Here is a 16,559-nt window from a genome sequence, read left to right as displayed (position 1 = left end):
TCAACCTGCAGGACCAAACGCACTTGTGGGTAGGGCAGGCTCTTCCCACCACCTCCAAGCACAGGGCACAGACAGAGCCACACACGTGCACTCTGCCAGATGCCCAAAAGGACATTTCCACGAGCTGAGACAGGAGTTCAGGGTCATGGGTCAAGGGTCATGGACCATGTTCCGACTGCGTCCACCCTCAGTGGCCTGGGGGCATCGCTGCCATCGGGGAAGCGCAGATCTAGTCCCCCAGACGGCCGATGTTGGCTCAGGAGAGCAGGTGCAGGAGGGGCTCAGCGGTACTTCATCTTATTACATATTTTGGTATTTTCTGACTTATTATGTCAAATGTTGTTTCTTCTTAATTTGAGAGGAAACATGATGAAAACAAAACTTGTAAAAGTTGCTCTGCTCACAGGGTACTAGACACAATGTACCAGAAAGAACTTTTGTTGTTCCACGGATGGGAAGGGAGGTGGTTTTGGAGGAGTGGGGTTGGGGTGGCCCGAAAGCTGGGCTGGTTGCCAGCCAGCTGGGCAGGTCCAGGTGAGAAGCCAGGAGGTGGGGAGGCGGGTGGTGGGGCCTGTGAGAAGAGCAACACAGTGGACAGCTCCTCGGGGGCCTGGTTGAGAAGCTGGAGTTGTTTGATCGACACGGGGTGGTGCTGGAGGCAGGGGCAGCGGGATCGGAGGGGAGCTGGCAGTCTGCATGCAGGATTCCAGCCACTCTCTGACCCCAACACTGCCTGTTCCATAACTGCTGGAGCAGCATGAGCGAGGGTGAGGGAGTTTGCTCTCCCTTCACCCTCCAGGCGTTACTGCCTTGCGCCTCAGGTCCTTACTCAGTGTTTGCTGACCCACCGGGCCTCCATCCAGTGTCCCGAGAACAATCACACGGTCAGGGCTGACTGGCCCAAACCTGCCTCAGGTCCTGGAGCTCCTGGGACCGAGCCCCACCTTCTCCTGCCAGCCTCAGGCTTCCCTGACACATGGCCCCCAGCACTACGGGTAACCACACACTGCAACAGTGTCCTGCGTACCCCGCTGTCCCAGAGATACCCCATGTTCAGTGAGGGCCATGGTGTGATATGGACTGGCTAGCAGCCTCCATAGCAGGAAACCTGGGTGCTATGTTGAGCTCTAGCTCAGCAGGTCTGGGCGGGGGGCTGGGTTACCTCCCTGTGGCCCCTGGTCCACCAGACGAGCAAGTGCTGACATCCGCCACTCCTCACCGTCACAGCCTCCCAGGGCCAGGACTGGGTGGCCCAAACCCCTGGGGTGTCAGCACCCTGTGAGGGCCCTGAACTCAGGATTGGACCCTAGTGGTCCCACCTCTGCTGTGTAGCCCAGGACTCTGTCATTGCACCAAGTGGTGTCACAAAGGCCAGCACAGGGAAGGAGGCACTGCGGCCAGGGTTCTATGAAGGCAGGAGACCTGTGCACATGCGCCTGCCCCAAGGGCCCCAGGGTGCAAAGCCAGGCTGGGGCCCAACATGAGAGGGTGGGGGCAAGGGCCACGCCACCTGGCACTCCTCCCAGCAGGTGCCCCTGGGCCTCGTTTCCTCACCTGTGGAGTGGGGGTGACGACAGTCCCTGCTCGGGAGAGCTGCCTGGGGACCGGATGAAATAAGACATGCCAGACATTTGCCTGCTGTCCCTAGCACCCTCTTGTCACCATGGTTACCAGAGCTGGCTGGAGACTTCTTTCTGAGGCCACCAGTCTACCCAGTGACACACAGGTGTCTCTCCACGGCTGCATCTCACTGTCTGGGCACGGAAGTGCCACGCTCAGCCAGAGGAACAGTGCCAGGACCTCGTCTCTTCAGACAGCAGTCCTCACAGGATGCGAGTGTTCACGCTGTGCTTCCCACAGGCTGTGGTGACATGTGTGGCGGAGGGGGCCTCTTCCCTGTGCTGAGCTGCAGGGGCTGTGAGCAGAGCCAGAACAGGAAGGAGAAGGCCTGAATGTCTTTCCCCAACAGGAGTGTAACCTGCTGGGCCATGAAGGGCCTCACGGCTCTGAACAGAGGTGCTTCCTGGGTTCTCTGAAGCCCCTGGACTTGCCAGGCTGGGTGCAGGTAGCTTCTCAAAGCAAGTCACGCCCTTCACCAGGGATAAGAGGCTATGGTTTAATTCAGCTGAGAAACGACAAGGTGAAGGGCGGTGGCTATGAAGCTCTGACCAGCTGCCCCACGTCCTGTGAGGTGAGGCTCCCCGACTGACAGCGCAGGACTGCTCGGGTGTCAGGCTCCCAGGGTCTGCCCGTCCCTCCCCTCCAGCAGCCCGAGGCAGATGCTGGCGATGGCCTTCTGCACCCAGGGCTACACTGCATCCCAATCACCCCCACCCTTGGTTCTGCAACCTGGGGGCTGACATGACCAGCTTGGAGCAGCTCTGGGAAGCTGGGGCATGATGACTCCATAGTATGTGTCTCCCCAGGGGACGAGGAGATGGAGACAGAATGACCCAGAAGCCCTTGGAGAGCTATGGAGAGGGACTCGGGGAGGGGTGCTGCCCTCCCTGGTGCCAAAATGGGCCAGCTGGGTGGGCCCTGGGAAGGCCACAGGGTTCTTTAGTCACGAGTGAGGGCAGGGCCTCATGGGTCAGAACTAAGGTACTTCCTGGGCTCTGGGAAGTCCTGCAATTTCCAGGCTGGGGCCCCACACCCACTATCCCAAGGAGCAGCTGGGAGTCTGGCACCCATGGGTCGACTAGTACATATTCTAGGCCAAGCCCCCTGGATCTGTGTCTCTGAACACCCGCAGGCTCTGAAAACTGCCATCCTGCCAGCCTCACTTTATTCATCCCGAGTGGGAGCCACACCCCAAATCTAGGGTGATGAGTCCAAACAGAGGCAAGGAAGGTTCCTCTAGAAATCCAGGGGAGCCCCACCCAGGACCGCATCTCTGCGGACTGACCCGAGCAAGCGGGCTGCTCCGGGGGTGGGGACGCAGTGCCCCCAGGAGAAGGGCGGCTGTGCTGGTGGGATTGGGCCGCACAGACAGTGGTTAGGAGTGAGGGGACTATGTGTGCTGCCCCAAGTCCCATCTCACTGGCACGTGAAGTGAAAGTGAAAGTCGTTCAGTCAGGTTCGACTCTTTGCGATCCTGTGGACTATACAGTGTGGAATTCTTCAGGCCAGAATACTGGAGTGGGTAGCCGTTCCCTTCCCCAGGGGATCTTCCCAACCCAGGGACTGAACTCAGATCTCCCACAATGCAGGCAGATTCTTTACCATCTGAGCTACCAGGGAAGCCCTTTTATGATTTATATATATATATAATACCATAATCTGTTTATGATTCTTTTTAAGAATCAGAAGACTCAGGAGGAGCCTCCACTAATGCCGAGAAGCAGGTGGGTAGAGGGCAGCTCCCAGAAGGGGCTTCCCTGGGCAATGGCAGTGAGGCCAGGTGTGTGTACAGGGCAGAGCCTGTGGTCGGTCTGTTCAGACGCCGCTCTGTGTCCAGGGTCCTGCCTGGCCTCGCATTTAGCAAGCACCTGCTTTCCCATCTCCATGTGAAACTCCTTCCTCTTCTATGAATCCCAACCCCACCCCCTCCACCACCACCACCCTCCTCCTGTGGCCTGAGCAGAGATGGTGTTCAAGGTGAGGCCTCCCCCATTCTGGTGATTCACTTTTCCTGGATCTCTCCCACGTGCACATGTTATTAAACTTCGATATCCTCCTATTGATACACCTCATTTAGTTCTTAAATCTGCCAGAAGGACCCAGAAGGGGAGAGAAATGTCTTCCCCCAACAGGAGACACCCCAGGAGAGAGTGGTCGCGGGTGAGGCCCAGTGGGAAGTGGGGTCCCAAGGCCTCCCAGAGTGGCTCCCTCAGGTTCTCTCTGGGCAGCGGGGCTGTTGGGGTGGGGGTGGTGGGCTGGGCAGCCCATCCCTGGTGAGCAGTCCTTTCTGGGAGAGCTTGTTTCTCTCTCATCTGCTCTGTCCACCTGCACGCCTTCAGGTCTTCAGCCTCTGTATGTTATTTTCTACCCCCTCCCCTACATGGACCACTACTTGAATTTGTGCTGTAACCCAGCCCCATGGGCAGTGGTGCCTGCACCGGGGAAGTTCCCACAGGAGCCCGGCCCTGGAGCGGGGCCAGACCAGACCTCTGGGCGGTACCCTTGTCCCCAGGCAAGAAGCCACTGGGCAGGACACAGTGAGATGAGGGAGGGTTAAAACGCTGAGCTTTCACTGCATCACAGCTTTCCCTGGACTCAGCGTTCTGACCTTCTCCTTTCTCTTCTCACCCTGATGCAGGAAGGCCTGTTAACTTGGCAGGATTTATAGCTCAACACTAATGTCTTTAAGATTGCTTCCGAGGAGGTCAGGCCAGAGGGCAGATGGCAGAGGCGTGAAGTCAGAACAGCCCTCTGGCTCTAGGCTGTATCTGGGCTGCTCTCGGCTTCCTCCACCAGGACAACCTTGCTTTGAATGTACGTTTCCAATGGGCCTCTGCTTGTTTTCTATAGAACATATGTGGGGCCACCACAAAATATTAGATTAAATGAAATGCATTCAGATGAAATCTCTGCAAAACCTGGTATCCTCCAGACAGGGTTCTGGAATGGAACAAGGAAGATCAAACACATCCTTATCTACTCAGGTGTGCCAAGTGCAGGTACTTCTGAAAAATTTTTTAAACAAACAGATGGGTAGAAACTACCTCATCCAACCAGAAAAACGGCGGCAGGACGGTCGCCACAGGGGAGGGGCTGGCCACACCAGCGGGATGCAGGATCTCGGAGGCTCAGGTAGGGATCTAAGCTGCTATTTCCACTAGCACTAACAACCAGGCCTGCCAGATCTCAGAGACACCGGAGTTGTCTTCCTGGACTCATGTCCTTCTTAGCACAGCTGTTTCCAGGCAATGTCAGGTGACACCACCTGGGCACCAGCTCGGAGTGGCCGGCCTCAGCCCTGCAAATCCCAGACCCTGGCCTGGCTGCTCCTCCCTGAGAAGGGCCTGACTGGGCTCTTCTGCTCCTATACTCTAAAGAGCTGCCACCACATGCACATGGCTGCTTGTCATCATCACACTAGAATGATTAGGAAAGGACAGAAATTTGGAAGAACTCAAGGTGTCAGGACCCCAGTGAACTCAGGTCACCAGGAGCCCCTCCTGGCTCCTCTCTGAGCTGCTGATCTAACAGGGAGGAAGTGGCCACCTCGCAGACGGAGGGAGGGCCTCAGAGTCCACCTCGCAAGCAATCCTGGCAGGAGGATGTGGGAAAAGTTTAACTAGAGCTGCTCACGCCAAAGGGCAGGGAGGGCTGCCTATGGGTTGTGGGTAAGTTTATCTTCCACGACTTGACTCCTGGGGCCGTTTCTACTACGGGTGCCGAAAGCGGAGGCCCTGGACCCTCTCCCAGCGTGTGCCCTGGGGCAAGGACTCAGCCCAGCACAGAGAGGGGCCACAAAGCCCACATCTCTCCCTGGGATGGACTTTGTTGTTCCCCAGTCTTGCCTCAGTGGCAGTGTTTTCTTGCCATCGGCACAGAGGAGGGAGGTGTCAGTGTCCTTCACAAACTATGAGTGTCTCTCTGGCTGGAAGGCAGGCTTCTCTGCACAGGAGGCTGAGGAGCCGCCTGCAGCTTCCCTGCGTATCTCCCTGCTGCCCTTCGATGGGCCCTGCCTCCAGGTTCCAGGGCGACCTATGGAGCACCCACTTGTTCAGCTCTGAGCCGGGGCACAAGCCAGGGCTCACCACCAAGCAAGCGCGCACCAAGATTCTGCTGTCAGTGGGTCAAAGAGCACATGGGTGGCTGAGGGCAGCCCAGGTGTGCAGTGAGGAAAAGGGTGAGTTCTGGAAAGCAAGGATTGATGACGTGCTGCCAGGATTTCTGGTCACGGGGGAGTCGGTCTCTGGGGAGGGGGCCCTGTAGGGGTGTGAGTGTGTGAGGCACACTGCCGAGGGTTCTGGGTCCTGCAGAGCCCCCCGTCAGACTCCTCCTTCACTGATGAGCAGGGGAGCTCATTTTCATTCTGTGATGAGGTCCTTGGACCCTCTGGTGGGGGTGCTGTCAGCCTGCTGAGATGGGTCCTTCCACCCCAGGGGGGCTCTGCTCCACTGACCAGAAGCAGTTCTGGGCTTGCCCACTGCCCGGACGGGCTGGTGTGACAGCCACCAACAGAAGCGGTGTCACCCAGGCTGTGTCCTTTTCCCACCATGGCTCTAATGATGCTCTGCTGCAGTGTGGCCTGGCACCTCCTCCCTTTACTGCTCTGCTGTCCCTGGTGCCATGCACCAGACACGCCCATCCCCCCGACAGCCGCCTGACCTCTGCGCTGTGTCACACTCGGAGTCGTCACAAACGAAGCTGCTCTGCACACTCATTCTGGAGCCCATGGGGCAGGAGATTCCCTCTCTCCTAGGAAGACCTCCAGGAGTGAGTGGCTGGGTTCATGTCTCTAGGGACCGCTGGGCTCTCTTCCAGACCATGTGTACCATCTTCTATTAATATTCCCACCAGCAGCGACCGGGAGCTCTCTGCTCAGCCTAACCCTTTAAATACTAGCTCTGCCTCCCATCTTCACAGAATATGGGCACCCCCATCCTCCCACACACGCAATAAGGAATATGGTTTCTACATAAAAACAGGCACAGGTCTTGTAGACAAGCCCTAGCCTTGTTTTGCACACAAGTGGCTTTCTCATGTCACGTGACAGCCTTCTCTGAATGGGCAGAAAACACAGACATAACTCGTGTCCCGTGTATGCTCCCAGGGTGACCTCAGCAAAGAGGGGCTCATGACCCATCCTGTGGCCACCAGTCAGCTCTCTCCCCAGCAAGTCCTATCAAAGTGGCCACGGTGGTAGGGACAGAGGCAAAGTGTCGGCTCAATATCACAGGTGTCCTCCCACCAGCACCTCCTGGCTGCGGCCACTGCCGACTGCCCAGTCTGCCAGAGACCAGCAATGAGCCCCCAACACCCCCCCCACCTCTGGACGGTCAGTGCGCCCTGGCGGCAGGCTGATTACACGGGACCACTTCCACCACGGATGGGGCAGCTTTTAGTTCCCACTGAAATAGTCACTTATTCTGGACTCATGGCTCCTCCCCCACATGCAATGCTTCTGCCAAAACTCCTGTCTGTGGACTCAGGGAATACCTTACCCAGCATCATGATACTTTACATAGCAATGCTTCTGGAAAAAATCAAACTTGACGATGGGCCCCTGCTCGTGGAATTCACTGGTCTCACCCTGCCCCTCACTGTCCACAAGCAGGCAGCCTGACAGAGTGGTACAGTGACCTCTTGAAGATCCAGTGAGTCTGGATCCAGGAGACCCCTTGGGGCATCTCAGTGTCACCATGCCCTATGCTCAGGGTCATTGGGAAATGACAACAGCTCATCCCAAGCAGGACAGCTGATGGCCCAGACCCTTCAGCATGGAGCCCTGGGTCCCCAGATCAGAAGCACAGCAGCCGAGCTGTTTGCTGGAGGCAAAGAGGCAACGGAGCGGGTGGTAGGAGAGGCAGTTACAGACATGACAACTGCGGTCAGCACAGAGATTGCCTTGTTCTGTTAGGAATGCAGCCGTGTGTGTATACCTATAAAACACCTTTGTTTCTTCACTCTCCCATTCCTCATCATGGAACATCAGCAGTGCTGACTTTATACCTCGGCCTTGCAGTTACAAGACACCACGGAGAAGCACAAACATCATAGAGGACTCGGCATGCCCCTGTGGGGGTCAGCTCGTCCCAGTGGCTCGTAGCACAGTGATCTCACATCAGCAGAAGCAAGCCCCTTCACTGTCTTTACTCAGAGATGAGGCTGGGTCAGAGTTGGGCTCGGGGTCCGGCTAACAGGGTACACTGTGATGGCTGCTTTGTACGGCAGGTTGGCCAGGCTGTGGGGCCAGTGGTCAGCCCCTTGTCTGGACACTGTGGGGAAGGTGTGTCCAGATGTGGTCAACTCCACAAGCTGGGGCTTCAGGAAAGCAGGCTCCTTGCAGCATGGGCCTTGATGGCCGGGTGGCTGGCACCAGCGGTCAAGTGCCTAGGGAACAAGCAAGGTTTCCTGCGAAAGACCTTCTGCCTCCAGATAGCACCTTGATTCCCGACCTCTGTCAGCCTGTCGGTGCCAAGGTCTTTGGCTTCCAGCCTCCGTGATCATCACAGGACCCAGGCCCTCGGATGAGCATTAACTCAGGCCCTGAGGTGTGTAAATGTACCTCTCTCTATTTGCTCTGCTTCTCTGTGGAACTCTGATTGAACAAACCAATAATGAAGAAAGACTTTTGTAATCAGCAGAAGACATTAGTCCCATCTTTATTCGGTTGCTCAGTCGTGTCTGACTCTTTGTGACCCCATGGACTGCAGCACACCAGGCTTTCTTCACCATCTTCTGGAGCTTGCTCAAACTCACGTCCACTGAGTCAGTGATGCTATCCAACTATCTCATCCTTTGTCACCCCTTTCTCCTCCTGGCTTCTATCTTTCCCAGAATTAGGATCTTTTCCAATTAGTCAGCTCTTCGCCTCATGTGGTCAAAATATTGGAGCTTGAGCTTCAGCATCAGTCCTTCCAGTGAATATTCAGGGTTGATTTCCTTTAGGATTGACTGGTTTAATCTCCTTGCCATCCAAGGGACTCTCAAGAGTCTTTTCCAGCACTACAGTTCGAAAACATCAATTCTTCGGTGCTCACCCTTGTTTATGGTTCAACTCACACCCTCATACATGACTACTGGAAAAACCATAGCTTTAACTAGACAGACCTTTGTCAGCAAATAAATGTCTCTGCTTTTTAATACACTGTCTAGGTTTGTCATAGCTTTTCTTCCAAGGAGCAAGCGTCTTTTAATTTCATGGCTGCAATCACCAACTGCAGTGATTTTGGAGCCCAAGAAAGTAAGTCTGACAGTGTTTCTATTGTTTCCCCATCTATTTGCCATGAAGTGATGAGACTGGATGGCATGATCTTAGTTTTCTGAATGTTGAGTTTTAAGCCAGCTTTTTCACTTTCTCCCATCTTAGCATTAAACAGAAATTTCCCGGACTTGTCTAAGGTGATAAAAAGCAAAGACATTAGAAGACAGTGGATGCAGCCAGAAATGCAGCCACAACTGCTAGTCTTACAAAGAGACCATGAAGTGATAACATTTTCTTTAAATTGACCCATCAGTTCTACTTGAGATATGGTTGCAAAGAGAGTGAATCCTCTAAAAAGATGAATGTGCTTCATTCCCAGGCCACGGGCGAACATGTCTTATAATTTATTAAGATGTGGCCTGGAAGGAAATAGGGAGTTCATAACAGTCAAGCCTGCCCCCAGAGTGATCTCGCCCTGGAGGGAAGCGCAGGTCTGCAGCTCCTGTCCTGCCCCAAAGTGGGGATGCTGCCCCTGCCTCCACACAGCTGCCCACACGATGGCATGTGTGACAAGATGGGAAGGCACTGCAGTTCCTGAGGGCCACCTGCTGGCCTGGCCTCCTGTGGGTACTACCTTCGGTTTATGGGCTGTGCCCAGGTTTTTCTCTTGAACTGGTTACATCAGCTGAGATTCCCTGGGCATGAAGGACTGGAAAAAAAGTCTCCCACCTCTGATGAGGACTCAGCGGTCTCAGAAGACAGCACTAGTGCTGGGCTGGAATTCTGTACCAGATCATTCTAGCTGAGGTTGGATCTCTTGGGCCCATGGCCCACGGCCGCTCGGATGTACTTGGACATCCACCTTTTGTACCAGCTCTCCTGGCTGCTCTGGGTGTTCAGGTGTCAAATCTCCCCCATCCTGATTAGTTACAGTAACATTTGCCCTCCTGGGAGACTTACAGGAGGTGGCTATTACAGGTGAGTCACAAATCGTTTCCATTTGTAGAGTTTATTGCTATTTTAAAAATGAATTTGGGGGACTTCTCTTGTGGTCCAGTGGTTGAGAATCTGCCTGCCAATGAAAGGGACACAGGTTCGATTCCTGGTCTTGGAGGATCCCACATGCCCTGGGACAATTAAGCCCATTTGCCACAACTACTGAAGCCCGAACACCTAGAAGCCCCTGCTCTGCAGTGAGAGGTCACCACAACGAGAAGCCTGAGCACCACAACAAAGAGTAGCCCCACTCACTGCAACTAGAGAAAGCCTGACGCAACAAAGGCCCAGCACAGCCAAAAAAAAAAAAATCAACACTCTAAAAAAATGAATTTTGGTTTAATGTTTTGCAGCAAAAACCCAACTTCTGACTGGAATAGTTTTCTTGGGTGTCATCCATCCTTCAGGCTAAATGTCAGGTGTGAAACTAAGACCTTAAAAACCCTTTACACCCTTGTTTCTTGGTGGACACAGGAAATGGAGCCTCCAGTGTGGAGATGAACAAGTACCGTTTCACAAACAGAATGCCAACTGGCCCAGGTTCATTTCAAGTAGGCAGCATCTCTTGGTTTGGCAACAGTAAGTGTCCTTTTTCTGAAACTGCAAAATCAAATCCCCTTTTAATCTTTCCTCAGGAGCTTCAGGAAAAGAAGCTGTGCATCTATATCTAACCCGCAGTTCTTATGGGGTCTGGCCTTCAGTGAACTGTCAGATACCTAATGCTTCTGGTGCTGCTGCTAAGTCACTTCAGTCATGTCCGACCCTGTGCAACCCCATAGCCCACCAGGCTCCCCTGTCCCTGGGATTCTCCAGGCAAGAACACTGGAGTGGGTTGCCAGTTCCTTCTCCAATGCATAAAAGTGAAAAGGGAAAGTGAAGTCGCTCAGTCGTGTCTGACTCTTTGTGACCTTATGGACTGCAGCCTACCAGGCTCCTCCATCCATGGGATTTTCCAGGCAAGAGTGGCTCCTAATACTTTCGTCCAAATACCTATGCTAGGCATGTATGTAAGGAGATCAAGCCAGTCAGTTCTAAAGGAAATCAACCCTGAATATTCATTGGAAGGATCGATGCTGAAGCTGAAGCTCCAGTACTTAGGCCACCTGATGTGAAGAGCCGACTCATGGGAAAAGACCCTGATGCTGGGAACGATTGAAGGCAAGAGAAGGGGACGACAGAGGATGAGATGGTTGGATAGCATCACTGGCTCAATGGACATGAATCTGAGCAAACTTTGGGAGATAGCAAAGGACAGGGAGGCCTGGTGTGCTGCAGTCCATGGGGTCACAAAGAGCCAGACATGACTGAGTGATGGAACAATAAAGCACGAATGAGCACTTCCTCCTTCCAATGGCATGGTGACAGGTGCCACGCTGCTACCTCACTGATGCAGGAATCAAGCAGCAGAAGCCCCTGGAGCCCCCACAGGGGCAGCAATGTGAGCCTCCACGCCTTTCACACACATCCATTCATTTGGGCCCTCCTTCTCCAAATTCAAGCTCCACTCACTGTGTAGTAGTTTTGGCTCCTGCCCTCCCCCATCCCCCACCCCATACCCTGATGCCCTGGGCACCCAGCAGGAGAAGCTGACCAACAGGCCCGAGGAAAGGGCATGGGCACTGGCTGAGCACCAAGGCCTGGCCTCACTCCTGGGGGTTACCAGATGCCTGGCCTTGGCCCCCAGGTGTGCATCACACCCTGAAAGCTCACCAGCACCACACTGAGCGAAGGCCCAGAAGTTGGTAGATTGAGGCTCAGCCCAGGACAAGGGCCAGGGGCCTCAGAGGGAGGCCTGGAGGTTGGCCAGGCCCTTCTGGGAGAGTGCAGAGGAGAAGGTCCCAGGCTGGCTCTGAGCTCTCCGCAGACCAGAGGGCCCTGTCCTGTCCTACTTCAGAGTCTGCGACCTACCCGTGTCACCGGCGGAGGGATACTCTGATGGCACATTCTCTCCAAAAGTAAGCTGCCTGTAAAGCCTCACTGTTCTGACAGTGGGGACATGTGCTTTCAGGATGGGCTCACTGTCTGCCCGAGGAGCACTCATCTGCCTCACGCCAGCCCGCCTTCTCCCACCAGCAGTCCAGTTGTAGGGAGCCAAGGTGAAGGGCTGAGGTCATGAGGCCTCCAGAGGCCTGGGGCAGTCAGCAAAGGGCCCTCCACCCACCAGGGCACCAACTCCAGCGCCGCAGCAGGCAGGTCTGCCCAGCACACATGTCCCTGGGAGGACACAGGTCTCCATGGCCCATGGGGGGCCAGACGACCACCGGACTCCTCAGCGACTCATTTGTGGGGTGAACAGGGTTCCTGAAGCCCTTGAGAATGTGCCTCCTGGGCTGTATGCTCAGTGAGTTTCCTGTGTAATTGAGCCCCACTGGGGATGCAGCTCTGATTGCGGGCAGGGTGCCCTGTGTGGGGGCCTGTCCTCCCCGCAGAGGTCAGTGTGATGTTGGGGCCTGCAGGGGATGCCAGTCCTGGTGAGGTCAGACCTAGTCCACTCCCCCACTGGGTAGGATGTTTGCAGGATGCCTCCCCCTGTCCTGCTGGTGGGGCTGGCAGGGCCGGAGGCACTGGCACAGAAAGCCAGGGCCTGTCCTGAAACTGGAAACACTTTGGCAACAACCGATATGCTGGTTACAGAGCCAGCAAAGCCCTCCTCCTAGTCCACATCTTAGAAACAGCATGGGCAGCGGCTTGCTTGGCGCATGGATGCCCAATGGGGGAAATAAATTCACAAACCAGTGGTTCTTCACTTTAGGAAAAGGTGCCTGGTTGTTTAAGAGCTTCAACTTTGGGGCTTCCCTGGTGGCTCAGTGGTAAAGAATCTGCCTGCCAATGCAGGATGCTCATGTTCCATCTCTGATCTGGGAAGACTCCACACGTCAAGAGCAACTAAGCCTGTGTGCACAACTATGGAGCCTGTGCTCTAGAGCCAGGGAACCGCAGCTACTGAGCACACGTGCCGCAAGTGCTGAAGCCTGAATACCAGAGCCTGTGCTCTGCCGCAAGAGAAGCCGTGCACTGAGAAGCCTGCACACCACAGCCAGAAAGTAGCCCCCATTCACTGCAACTAGAGAAAAGCCCATGCACCAACCAAGACCCAGCACAGCCCAAAATGAAAAACCTTTTTAAAAAAAGTCCAGGGACAATTCCAAAAAAAAAAAAAAAAAAAGCCTCATCTTCACGATTTCTTCAGATTGCACATTCCTGAGTTTTCATTAAACATGTCACTGTATCCCTACCATCATGTGTGGTGTACTTGGTCGCTCAGTTTTGTTCAACTCTTTGAGACCTCATGGACTGTAGCCCACCAGGCTCCTCTGTCCATGGGGATTCTCCAGGCAAGAATACTAGAGTGGGTTGCCATACCCTCCTCCAGGGGATCTTCCCAACCCAGGGATCGAACCCAGGTCTCCCACATTGCAGGCGGATTCTTTACCAGCTGAGCCACCAGGGAAGCCCCTAAAGTGAAAGCTCATTCAGTTGTATCCCACTCTTGTGACCCTAAGGACTGCCTGCCAGGCTCCTCTATCCAAGGAATTCTCCAGGCCAGAATACTGGAGTGGGTAGCCGTTCCCTTCTCCAGGGGATCTTTCCAAGCCAGGGACTGAGCTCAGGTCTCCTCCACTGCAGGAGAATTCTTTACTATCTGAGCCACAAGGGCAACACAAATATGTGAATGAGTATTTTTAAAAAGCGTACACTAGAGAGAGAGAGAAAAAAAATACCCCAGGCTGTAGCAAAGCCAAGAGTATGAGAAAAAGCCACCTGGACAGTGAGGCCAATAAAAGGAGTGACCCCTGCTGGGGATCGGGCCCGCCGTCCAGCACAGCCTGGGCAGCACAGTGGCCTGACCACTGGACACGTCTCACTTGCCCTGAAAGACCAAAAGTGAAGAAAGGTCAAACAGCTCATCGATTTTTTTATACAGATACCATGCTGAAATGACAACATTTTTGGATATTGGGTCTAGTAGATTACACCATTAAAATGAATTTCACTTTTTATCTTATTTTTAACTTTCCACAATGTGGCTACAGGAAGATGGCAAGTTACATATGTGGTCTGAATTATGATTCCATCTGCGGCACTGACATAGAAATCTGGACTCCGGTCTTGGGTCAGCTGACCGCTAGCTGATGGTGACTGAGGCCAGCTCCCCAGGCTCAGTTTCTGCCTGAAATAAGCCCACTTCCCTCACTGCTGGGGAAGAGTTGAGGGCCAGCCACACCTACGAGGAGGCCGGCACTCTCCCCTGGCCTGTGTCCCTGCTGCCCTGGTGTGCACTGTGGACAGAGCACGGAGGGGGGGATGGCAACTGCTCACATGCGCATGAGGTCTGTGGACGTGTTATTAGACGTCCTGACACCTGGCAGTGTCTAATCCCAGCAAAGCGAGTAGTTCACCACGACTTTTCTCCAGAAGGAACTGAAGTGTCTTGAGGAGGGGGTGGGTGTTTTTTTGATGTGTGTGAGCACACTGGGCTTGGATCGCCCTCTCTAAAAGGCGTCTGATGCCAAAGAAGTAGGACCACCCACTTGGCACTTACCTTCTCGTTTTTCCTCTCGTCTGGTCTGCCTCCCGCGCCGGTGGGGCTGGATGCGGTCAGGCCACCAGCGGGGCCCCCTCCAGCCTCCCCGTTGAGGTTGGCGGCGCTGACATTGGGAGGGGTGACGGCCGAGGCTGCCGAGGCGAGCGGGATGGCCGGCCGGGGGCACTGCGTCACTGGCTGGGGGCTGTGCTGCGGGGACCCCAAGGCGGGAGGCCTGAGGCTGGCGGGCAGGCGAGACGGGGAGTTCTGAGTGCGCAGGGGCGACACCGTGGCGGTCGGCCGGCCCTGGACCTGGGCCTGGTGGGCAGCTGGGAGAGAGGGGTGGAGAGGGCGGGGGAAGGTCAGTCTGCAGGCAATCCTGGGGCTTCGGCCTCACCATCCCGCCCACACCTCTGCCGAGGCCCTCGCCTTGGCCCTTCCCAGGTTCCTACAGTATGAACTGCAGTTGTCTGCCAGTACACTCCAGTTTTACAAACATCCTGTTCAACCCTTCTAGACCTGAAGCCCCTAGTGAAATGAAATGTTTCCTGCTTTACTCTCTACAAGCCTTTTCCAAATGCACATTTCTGAGCCCAGGTGAAACAAAGCCAGCTATTTGGAAGCCATCAGCTGCTTCCTCTCCTGTAAGCGCTGAGGAGCTGGGGGGATATGAGAGGCGACCACACCCGTTACATTCACCTTCTTTGACGGTGAACAAGGAATTAGTCTGTGAACAATAAAGAAGCAGGATTGGCCCCAGATAGTTATGTGCATATGAAAGAAATTATTTCAGCAATCCTGGACGCTTGTATCTTCCCATACATAGAAGATCACTAAATCTCTTCATGTGAGAGATATAGTTTTCTCTTAATTAACAGTAATCTTTTAATATTTACATTACCTGCCTCTCCCTGCAAACTTGTATGTAGCCTGGCTCCTTCTCCTCAAAGCACGCTCGGGGTCACCTGAGATGCTGTCTCCTGGGCTCGAGTCCTAACATTCCTACTGAATAAAACCTAACTCTCAGCTTTTAGGTTGTGCGTATTTTTTTTAGTGGACACTGTGGAGGAGCCTGGAAGAAGCCTGGGGAGGCCCTGGGTTACCAGGCACCACTGAATGTGAGGGGATCTCTGGACAGCGTGGCTGGGCGGTCTCCACCTGGAACTGGAAGTTATGGCCCAGCCCCTGGCTCCCATACCCAGTGGTCAAGCTGGCCAAGCATTAGCCATGATCACCGATGAAGGCTCACCGTCTACCTCCCTACCCCAGCGTAAGTTTTGCGTGGTGGGATCTTCACGTTTCATTCACTAACATGTTCCAAACAGCTGGAATGGTGCCTGGCACATAGTAAGCGCTGAATAAAATTGTTTCAGAATATTTGTGTCTGAGAAAAGAGAACTCAGCTAAAACACCTGTACAGATTTCACAGAACTAAACCACTGGAGAAGAAAAGAACACTTCCCAGGAGAGGTGGGGCTCACTTCACAGCTGGTACGAGGGTTAGAATCCATGGGCCCTCAGTCACCCGCCTGGCAGGACCCAAATGTGTGCCTGTTACCAGCTAAGCCTGCTGGTCTGTGACACCAGAGTAGACGTGGGCTGCTGGAGGAAAGACTGTGGACATGCCATTGCTCTCAGTCTGCCCCCAACTTCTCTAACCTGTCATCTCAGTAACTCTGGGCCCCTGAATCCTGCCAGCTCTCACAGGTCCACTCCTCCTCCCAGGACTGGGTTCAGTGGGCGCTTTACAAAAAGCAAGTGAGTGAAAAATGATCTGCTTATTGTCACCTCTGTCCTTCCCTCACTATCAGGCCATCACGTCCTGTTGCATGGAGGAGCGGATGCTGGAAAGTCCACAACTTCAGGGCCATCTCTGTCTGGACACAACCCCTCAGCCTCCAGGCCCGGGGCATGCACTCAGTTTCTCCTGTCCGTCACTTCGCCCCCTCCTGTAGCTAACCCCGCCCTCAGGCCAGAGCTAGACTCACCTCCAAGTCCAGGTGGGGCTCCATTCCCTCCCCTACTCCAGGAGGGGTCTCAGTACAGAGCACGCCCAAGAAGGGCTCAATACTGACCACCCCTAGAAGGGGGCTCAGTACTGAGCACCCCCCAGCAAGGGGTTCAGTACTGACCACCCCCAGCATGGCCTCTGCCCTTAGATGTCCTCAAGGGTCTGCCTGTGGGTCTTCTGCAGGAGGTGAGAGTCAGCCAGCACCATCA

The 16,559-nt window shown here is 54.6% G+C and overlaps 1 protein-coding gene across 1 annotated transcript in view; it reads right to left on the bottom strand.

Moving 5' to 3' along the window:
• SH3RF3 (SH3 domain containing ring finger 3) overlaps positions 1-16,559 on the bottom strand; it is a 159,400-nt gene that overhangs the window by 8,751 nt on the left and 134,090 nt on the right. Inside the window, exon 8 of the mRNA XM_069583212.1 lies at positions 14,358-14,668. Coding sequence (XP_069439313.1) covers positions 14,358-14,668 — 311 coding nt within the window. The remainder of the gene's footprint in view (positions 1-14,357; positions 14,669-16,559) is intronic.

Source organism: Ovis canadensis, chromosome 3 (genome assembly GCF_042477335.2).
Source record: "Ovis canadensis isolate MfBH-ARS-UI-01 breed Bighorn chromosome 3, ARS-UI_OviCan_v2, whole genome shotgun sequence".
Lineage (NCBI taxonomy): Eukaryota > Metazoa > Chordata > Mammalia > Artiodactyla > Bovidae > Ovis > Ovis canadensis.
The sequence above is the reverse complement of the archived record's forward strand: the minus strand, read 5'-3'. Positions and strand labels throughout refer to the sequence as shown.